This window comes from Bos javanicus, chromosome 2 (genome assembly GCF_032452875.1).
Source record: "Bos javanicus breed banteng chromosome 2, ARS-OSU_banteng_1.0, whole genome shotgun sequence".
NCBI classification, from domain to species: domain Eukaryota; kingdom Metazoa; phylum Chordata; class Mammalia; order Artiodactyla; family Bovidae; genus Bos; species Bos javanicus.
The window spans coordinates 27,287,374-27,297,310 of record NC_083869.1 but is presented as its reverse complement, the minus strand read 5'-3'; the positions used below and the strand labels follow the sequence as shown (position 1 = coordinate 27,297,310).

The 9,937-nt window shown below is 39.1% G+C and overlaps 1 protein-coding gene across 1 annotated transcript in view; it reads right to left on the bottom strand.

The window, feature by feature from the left end:
- Nucleotides 1-6,200: 6,200 nt before the first annotated feature.
- ABCB11 (ATP binding cassette subfamily B member 11) overlaps nt 6,201-9,937 on the bottom strand; it is a 101,017-nt gene continuing 97,280 nt past the window's right edge. Inside the window, exons 27-28 of the mRNA XM_061436027.1 lie at nt 9,487-9,633; nt 6,201-8,653 (exon numbers count right to left, since the gene is read on the bottom strand). Of these exons, the coding sequence (XP_061292011.1) occupies nt 8,453-8,653; nt 9,487-9,633 (348 nt within the window). The 3' untranslated portion in view covers nt 6,201-8,452. The remainder of the gene's footprint in view (nt 8,654-9,486; nt 9,634-9,937) is intronic.

Below are 9,937 nucleotides of genomic sequence, written 5' to 3'. Positions count from 1 at the left end.
TTTTGAGGAAAATCCTCTGCAGATCTGAAAGTCTCTCTGTGGAGCTCTCTTGTCTTATTCTGTTCTATGGACTGGAACCACCTTGGTCTCCCAGGACTCTTAGCTCTGTTGCCTCAGACCAGAGAGTCTGGGTTTTTCCTCCCTCTGTGCCCCAGAAACCTTTGAAGGGTCACAAAACTGAGTGGAGCTTTATCCAATATTCCTATGGATGGATGACATCCTGACCAAGTTTCCCTGCTTGGCTGGGTCTGTCATACCTATACTCTGGATACCAGTACTTCTGAAGACATTCAGAAACTGTTTAAAAAGAATCGCCAATGTCTAGTTGCACCTGAGGATTTGGCCGTCATTGACTGACTATCCAAGCCTCTCTGGAAATTGCAAACAGCCTCCTGGAAAAATGGACCTCAAAGTTTCCAAGAAACTAAGGTAGTGTTCCTAATTTTTCCTTCCCCTTGTAATGCTTTCTGAGGCTGATTCCATACTGAAGGTAAAGCAGTGGTACTTCTTTTTTTAAATCTTCATTTTGTTTTTTCTTTTAAAAAATGCTAATGGCAAGCAAGGTCTATAAGAAGCAATATTTCGGAAACTTCTGCCAAATGACAGCAACTCATTAGAAGACTCTAAGAAATATAAGTGCTTCCTTTTAGTTCTGCAGAGGACGAATGCAATTTATGTCAAATCTGTGGCTGATTTGGTGTGGAGTACTAATTATTGTCTTTGCTATTCTTTGATGGTGATCACAGTGATGACCTGGAAGAAATTACGTCTTGTTTCTTTTGGCAGCACAGATGTGATTGCACTCAAAGAGGGAAGAAAATCAAAGATTGAGGTTATAAAGGTTAATGTAAGACCGATTAATTATTTTCTGTTTGAATTTTTTAATTTCTTCGAATCTTTTTTTGAAGATTTTGCCACAAGATTTCTGAATTTGTCTTCAGCTCAAAACCTGTGATATTTTCCCTGAAGACCACTGTGTTCTAAAGAAGCTGCTGGGGACCAGGGAGGGTAAGGAGAGAAGGGTGGCAGCTGTGTTCCTGCCTAGCGGGGTTTGTGGCACAGACCAGGGGCTGCCCCCAGGAGCGATCAATGCCACCCACCTCGGCCCATCTCCAGTGCTGGCGCACGTGGGAGCCGCAACCTCTGCCCTGGGACAGCCTGGGCACTTTTCAGGAGGAGCAGGCTCATGTGTGTCTGAGAAAGAAACCCAGAGCTGGTTAAGATGAAGAGCTTCCTTTCTCCTCCAGCTCCCCACTGCCTTTCATATCAAGTGGGCCAATCACACCCCAACTTCTGGTCAAGGACTTGACTTCTCCTTGGATTCAGTCTGTATCTGGGGAACAGTACAGGCCAGAATGTGATGTCTCCTCACATACCTTGCCATTGATGGAAGAGGTTTTCTAAAGGTACACATTGCATTCACCCATCACTGCCTTTCTTAGACACTACCATTGCCCTCAAGCTCAACAATTGTGCATTGAAAGCATCTGATCCTTGAGATCTCTTTTTCTTCAGAATCATTCCGAACTCTGCCTTTTTATAATTTCTTTTTGAGTGAAAGAAATCATAGAGGCCTTGCTGTCTTTATATTTAAAGATTGCATTGACTTAACAAGGGGGGTGTAAATATTCCTGAGTTTGTGAAATTTTTGTGTGAGTCTAACTCTTTTAGCATTGAGGTGTTGATGCCCTGCTCATGCTGGCCAATCAAAAAGTGGTACCACATGTCCCTGTATAAATCCCCAAAGGTGTCAGAACTCAAGGGGGCAGGTGTTAGCAGATTAACAGACAGATAGATGTACGAAAGACTTTGTGGAGCTTGGCAGCAAGTACCCTGGATCGAGTTCTTTGACTAGGTTCTATCATGTCTCTGTGTTTAACTCCTGGGATGCTGGGAGTCCTTTTAATGTTGGTGGATTCAATTGACCAGTTTCTCAAATGAGAGACTTAAAATGGACTTAGGATGAAAGGTTCCTTCTAGTTCTGAAATTCTGCAACTCTAAGGATCTCATCCCATAAAACTGGAAGAAGAGGCAATTACATTAAATGTTGTGTGTGTGCTGTCGCTCAGTCGTATCTGACTTTTTGTGGCCCCATGGTAGTCCACCAGGCTCCTCTGTCCATGGAATTTTCCACGCGAGTGTACTGGAGTCAGTTGCCATTTCCTGCTCTAGGACATCTTCCCAATCCAAGGATCACCTGTGTCTCCTGCATTACAGGCAGATACTTTACCACTGAGCCATCTGGGAAGCCCTCACATTAAATTTTACTTACTTGCAATGAACAAGGCTGTAAATTCTAAAATGTGCTCCATTTTGTAATATGATACTTTAATAAATAGGTTTAGATTTATATAATACATTTTGGTCTTTAAAACATCCTATTCCAATTAGAATCTGAATTGTATCACTAAGAAAAGAGATGCATAGAGATGTGAAATAATGTAACTGATGTTTGAGGCCAAAAATAGTCACATGAAAATATTCACAGACTTCCTACTTGCTTATCTTACATAAGGAAGAAAGTATTAGTCTCTCAGTTCTGTCTGACTCTCTTGACCCCATGGACTATAACCCACCAGGCTCCTCTGTCCATGGAATTCTCCAGGCATGAATACTAGAATGGGTAGCCATTCCCTTCTCCAGGGGATCTTCCCAACCCAGGGATCAAACCTGGGTCTCCTTCATTGCAGGCAGATTTTTTATCATCTGAACTACCAGGAAAGCCCCTTTCTCTCTGTATCAACCTAGTGGGGTAGGATGGGGGGAGAGATAGGAGGGAGGGTCAAAAGGGAGGGGATATATGTACACCTATGGTTGATTCATGTTGGGGTTTGACAGAACACAACAAAATTCTGCAAAGCAATTATCTTTCAATAAAAAATAAATTAATTAACAAAAAAGAAAAGAAAGAAAGAAAGCCCCTATCTTACAAAAGAGATTCTGTAACTAAATCACCAGCTCCATTTCCCTTTCCTTAACATCCTAAAGAGGATATTCTACTTGCTGGAAGAAATCCTAGTGGGATATGTATGGTAACAGGCTGACTGAGAAGAAGGGGAAGGACAAAAAAAGTCTGCTTTGTGTGAAGAAGGCTTGGAAGTACTTAACCAACTCTGCTATATGAGGAAAGTGATTAGAACTTTGAAATAGCATTTTAGTAAGTTTGTTGTGAACTAATTATGGTTCTCTCAAAGACATAAGGGGCTTCCCTGGTAACTCAGCTGGTGAAGAATCCACCTGTACTGCAGGAGACCCTGGTTTGATTCCTGGGTCAGGAAGTTTCCCTGAAGAAGGGATAGGCTACCCACTCCAGTATTCTTAGGATTCCCTGGGGGCTCAGATGGTAAAGAATCCACCTGCAATGCAGGAGGCCTGGGTTCTATCCCTGGGTTGGGAAGATCCCCTGGAGGAGGGCATGGCAACTCACCCCAGTATTATTGCCTGGAGAATCCCCATGGACAGAGGAGCTTGGTGGGCTCCAGTCCATAGGGTCACAGAGTCAGATGACTGAGTGACTAAGCACAGCACAGCATAAAGACAAAAAGATAATGTTTACTTTATAATTCTTTATGGGTGTTGAAATGTACTTCTTGACTACAACACAACTCTAACATCAAATTATATGATGTCAAGACTTTTGAGGATGACCACGCTAATTTAAATTAGAGGTTCAGTTCCACATAGCTTCAAAAATCTTCTCAAGCTCAAACAGGGCTCCTTCTGTCTTTTTTTTTTTTCCCTAACTTCCCCACCCACCCCCAACACCTGACAAACACTTATTAAATTCCTTTCGGTGATAGAGATACAAAGTTGAGTTCAATATAGGCCTTTCCTGGGGGCAATTCCAGGGGGTCCAGGCTCGGAATAGCCTGGAGTATGTCCAGCCTGTGGGCTTGGAAGAATTGGGTTGAGACTGTCTCCAGCTACAAATTAGCTGGTGACTTGATTCCCCATCTATTTTAGTCCATTCTGTTTCAAATTCATCCTCTTCTTGAATTACTTTCTTTTCAAGTCTGGCTATATCCCGCCCATGGAAGCCAGGCCATTCCCAGTCTGGCACCAATTTTATATTAATAATGTGAGAGGATGAGAAAGCATAGTCACAAAGCACCAAGTGTTTAAGTAAATGTCTCCTTTGCTTTAAGCGTAATGAAGCAGGGTACGTGAAATGTTTCTAGAAAACAACTAGAATGAGCTGCAAAGGACATCCATCCAGTGACATTTCCTTCTCATAGCAGTGACATTTGCAAAAAGACATATTAATTCTTTCTTTCACTTAATGTTTGTGGAATACCTCTGGATTTAAAGGTCATATTTTGAGGTCATCTGTGAATACATCAATATTTCAACATTGCTTTATTTATTTATTTATTTAAATGTATTTATTTAAATGTATGTTCCAACATTTTTTATTAATAAAAATCTTACTCTATCTACTGAGTGTGTTACTCTATAATTGACAACAACAATTACAACTACAACAAACCATTTCAGTGCTTAAACAAGTGAAAGGTGTTTTGTGTGTGTTTAACAGGATTGCTGGGGGTAGGCAGTCTAGGTTGCAATAGCAACTCAACGGTGTCCAAGAATCAGGCTCAGTCTGTCTTCCTGCTCTGCCATCCACAGTGTATGGCTTCTGTCCAGGTGGCCACAGCATGGTCACTGTGCATCCAGGAAAGAAGAAAGGGGGAAAGCAAATGTGTTTTCTTCAACCCAGGCTTTATTCCAGAAGGGAAAGCCTCCACAGAGACTTGTGCCTGTATTTCATTGACCACAGCAGTCACATGGTCTCCTCTAGCTGCAAGAGTCTGGGAAGGTAAGTATTTTACTTTCCAACCTCTGAAACAAGCATGCAAGGGGAGAGGGTGTAGGATTGGGTGTCAACTTAACTCCTTATGTATATAACAACGAATGCAACTTAGAGCTGCCTTCCTCCTCTGCAACCTATGAAATGGTTTCACAATAACAAAAATTATGAAGGCAACGTGGCTTCTAAATTATGAAATGCTTTGTGAATGTTATTACAGGGTATATTTACATAATCCATTGAATTTTGAACTTCTAAGGAATTTTATGAAAATATTGTTCATCTGTTATGTTGATTCCATACTTGATCTATCAGAAGTATATACTCTCATACCTATGATATAATCTCATAGCCTGATTCATGTTGATGTCTGGCAGAAATCAACAAAATTCCATAAAGCAATTATCCTTCAATTAAAAAATAAATAAATTTTATAAGAAGAAAAGAAAAGAAATATATACTCTCAACCAATAAGATAGCACAATTTTCTTTCTTGTCTATAATCATTCTTAATTATTATATACTCATTTTGGGTCACCTTGAGTGAACAGTTCCCTTTCTATTCCCAGCTGCTCTGTTGTCCTCCCGTTTATCTCTTTGTATCTGAGAGTAGAGGCTATTCTTGTATTATAGGAAGAAAGAAATTGCCAACTCACTGTCTGGCTGTGTATTCTTCTTGCTTTTCCTACTGCACATTCTGTCTTAGTGATGGTTTATGGAGTTTAGTAGCTGCATCCAGACAGCTACATGCCAGTCACGTGTACCCTGATGACTCATTATGAGCCTTAGGATCCCATATAACTCACTAATGAGCACATTATAATGCTGGCCAGTTCTAATTAGATGATAATCATGTGCATTGCTTTATTTACAGTCTATCCATTTAAATTAATTGGGTATTTAACTGAACACAGTGTGAAAGAAATTGGAATTGGATTTCAGTTAATTTCACCTGCCATCTCTTATAGGCAGGTGAGATTGTTCATTTGACTTGGAAAGTTACAGCAATACAAATGGACATAATGCTTATTTTATAATGGTACACACGCATATGTAAATATATCTCAAAACATGTTTGGAAAGAGCAGCCAAATTTGCAATTTTTTATCTCCACTAATATCCTTATTGATCTGATTGCAGAGAGATTCTACATGCATAAGACATATTAATCAATCCAACTCATTAGCTGGAAATATAATGTGTGATCCTGAAACAGACTGATGAGAATATTCTGATATTTTCTTAGGATAGGAAACTTACCTTTAATGCATTAAAAAATATGTGGTGAACTATATCTAATTATGATCCTATGTATTTTCCTCTTTAAGAACATAACATCAAAATATTACTGGATTTACATTTTTAAATGAGTGTACGATTGCCAAAAATTGTATGCATGACTGTATTATTAAATTCAAAGTGTCTTTTTATTGAAATAATTTCCCAAGAGCACAGGTAGAATAGACCGAGAGTAACTACATGAAAAAGTGTTTCTAGACAAAAAGTTGGAGGTCAACTCTTCTATTTTTTTTCTCAAATAGTAACATTTCTGGTTTATAGGCACCTGCTTCCATACAATTTTGAAAATCTTACACGGCAGAATTTCTTTAGGCATCTCTCATTCTTGAGAATAGCTTGCTGGGAATAAAATTCCAGAACAGAAATAATTTTCCCCTCAGAATTCTGAAGGCAAATTTTTATGTCTTCTGACTTTCAGTGTCACAGTCAAGAGGTCCTATGTCATTATGCTTCTTTATTACATGTTCCCCTTCTCTCGCAAGCTTTTAGTATCTTCTCCTTTGCCTCAGTTTTCCAAAATTGCATAATGGTGTGCCCAGGTAAGATCTTTATTTATTATATTTGACACTTGGTGAACGCTTTCAAGTTGGAAATTCATATCCTTCAACTATAGGACATATTCTTGGACTATTTAATCATGTTTCCCATCAGTTTTCTCTGAATTTTCTTTCCGGAACTGCTGTTAGCTAATTATTGCATCTCCTGAATTGTTCCTCTAAGTCTTTTTATACTTTTTAGGTCTTTTTGTCCTACCCTCAGAAAAATTTTCCCAACTTTATCTTCCAATCCTTGTATTTTTTTCTTCCATAAAGTTTTATTAACTGGGGTTATGGAAAAAGTTTGAACACAGCAGAACCCATCCTGAAAACATTAGAAATTATAGAAAGACTTGAGATAGTGTCAGTCACAACAGATTAAGCAAGTCTTTCCATCATCTGAGAAACAATAATATAAAATTTTAGAAACCAAATCTTCATGAGTGGTACAGGATACATGACAAAAATGAAGACATTGGCAGTCCCTGACATTGTAAAATAAACTTGCAACTTTATTTACTTCTGTATTTTTGAAGTTTTAATTCAAGTGTTTTCCCAAATCATTTCAAACCCTCTCCAGTCAAGCTCTTCCCTCTCATCAAAAACTTCCAAGTATCTTATTTAAAAAATAATTTAATCATCCATTCTATTCCAGGAAACTGGCATCCTCCCAGCACATAGCTTATGTTCTTCCTCTGAAACAAAAACTTAAAACAAATGGATGTTGGTCTTTTTTCTTTAGTATTACAAGATAAGCACGTGCTTCCTACAAAGCTTAATTCCTTCTCAAAGGCATCTTTATTCTGCAACTTATCACTGCCATTTGTCATAAGTAGAATGCTGCCCTCTACCCTCTCCCTTTCTGACTTCACAACCATCAGTTCTTCTGTTGTAACTAGTTAACCTGCTAAACCACCTGCGTGGTTATTCACCAGGAAACACTAGACCAGAGACAGACATAATATACCTTGATATAATAGCTCAGGCTTACTTTGTAGGCAGAATTTCATTTGTTGTCCATGGGAAGAAAAGACTTACACAAGGTAAAATCCACTATTTTCACTTCATGCTGGGACTTGGGGAAACAAAGGACAGCAACCAATGTGGACAGGGGTGAAGAGGAGTACAAGGCCCAGGATAGAGCGCCCTGCTCCAGCCACACGGCAGAACCTAGTCCAGAAAATGAGGACTTCACCACCCACATTCTACACCTTGAATCTATAAATCAACATTCCTGACTGGTAAACCCTTTTTAATACCTGTCTTTTTCTGCCCCTTTCAGTCTGAGAGTGTCCTCCTTTCTCTCCTCATCCTTAGAGATGGATGAATCTGCTTTCACATGCAAGAAAACTTTAATCAAAAAACAGCCGGTCTTCAGTCCTTCTGTTCTTCTCCATATGACCTTGGTCCAGCTCAGTAGATATTTGTCAAGTGTCTAGTCTAGACCAGGCTCTGTGTACCTCAAGCGTTCAAAATGCAAGGGATGGTTCTCTGCCCCTGGGGAACTCCAAGTCTTATTTTCTCCACATCACGACGTCTCGCTAATTCCCATGGAGTAACTGGGACTGGTGAAAGCACCGGATGATGGCTGCTTGACATTGAATTCTTACCGCCAATGAGCCTGGTTTCTTTCATTTTCTATATACAGACATTTAAAGCTAAATTATTGTTGAAGGTAAACTAGCTCAGGTCCAATGTATGTCTGTAAAAGTAAAATATCATTATTTCTGCTTAAAGAAAAAAAAAAAAACAGTCCGTGGCACTCCCTGTAATTGGTGTACCATCTGTGCATGAATCTCACAAGTCAGGTCAGCTGATGGGCGCTCCTGTGGTAACAAGTTTGTAATAGGCCCCTTTCTGAGCCATCAGTTCTTCATGGGTCCCCTTTTCAATCACTATCCCCTGTGACATGACAGCAATGATATCTGAGTTCCGGATGGTGGACAAACGATGGGCAATGACAATGCAGGTTCGACCTTCTCTGGCTTTGTCCAGGGCGACTTGCACTGTCTACAAAGAGAAGATGGAAAGTTGGTGCAAAGACATATGTTTGTTCTGTAGTCCACTACTGTCTGAGTTCTGCTTCATACCACCTGAGTAAATCACTATATTCAGGGCTTGATATGAGAGAGAGGTTTAAAGAAATACTTGCTGAATGCAACGCATCAATGACTTAAATTGCAGTCCACAGGCTGAAAAATTTCACTGAACCTGTAATGAACCAAACTACGAGACCATGAAGTAGTTTTACATTACTCAATGGTCTAGTTTACTATTAATAAAATAAAACCAGGGAAACAATGTAAGATAGCAGTTAGGTGGTCATTCCCTACCATTCTTCATTGAGGACAATTTAGCTGTCTCCAAAACGGAATCCTAATTTTTAAGGAGTTAATTATAAATGGTAAATTTCATAATTGTGTTTTGCCCAATTGCATCTACTTTTATGCAAAATGCATGTCAGAAACCACCTCTTACTTTGTTTTGTATGCTTCCCATCTGCTCTGCCACAGAACTTTAGAACTGTAAAATATGAAATGCCTAACAGATGGCCAGGATTATTTTATTTTACTTAAGATAGCTAATCATTTGCCCTTGAAAAAAAAGTCACCTAACCTAAACAATTTAAAAACAATTCTTATTTTAAAGTTAATTTTTTTTTTATTCGAAGCAATCCTATTTTAAATCCTTTCTCTAAACTATTGTCTTTTGGTTCCGCAAAGGAGTAGCCATTTCTACGGTTAATGAATCAGAAAATTAACAATACTACCATTTTATAAGGACAAATATTACAGCAAGAGACTCATTCACAATGGTCTAAGGCTTAGAAAATCAATACCTACCTTTTCACTTTCTGTGTCTAAGGCAGAAGTGGCTTCATCTAGTAGCAAGATTTTCGGATCCCGTACGATGGCCCGAGCAATAGCAATGCGTTGTTTCTCTCCTCGAGAGAGTTGAGACCCCTGGGACCCAACATTAGTTTCATATTTCTGGAAAACATATGGTAAATTTGAGAACTAGAAGCATGCTCCTGTGCTTTACGGAGCCCCCATCAATGACTCCTCAGGATTGAAACAATTTGTTGTTTTATGAAATTGTGAATCATTTCTATAAAGGACTTCAAATCCATCTAGGATCTAAAAAAAAAATATGGCATTTGTGACCTTTTATGCTGGAAAACAAGGGGACTTTGTATGCTTTTCTCTGTATTTATTTTTTAATCTCTTTCTCCTTAGTATGAGATCCTCCCTGATGTAAGACTCCCTGATTTCCAATCTCCTGTCTGGAAGATCT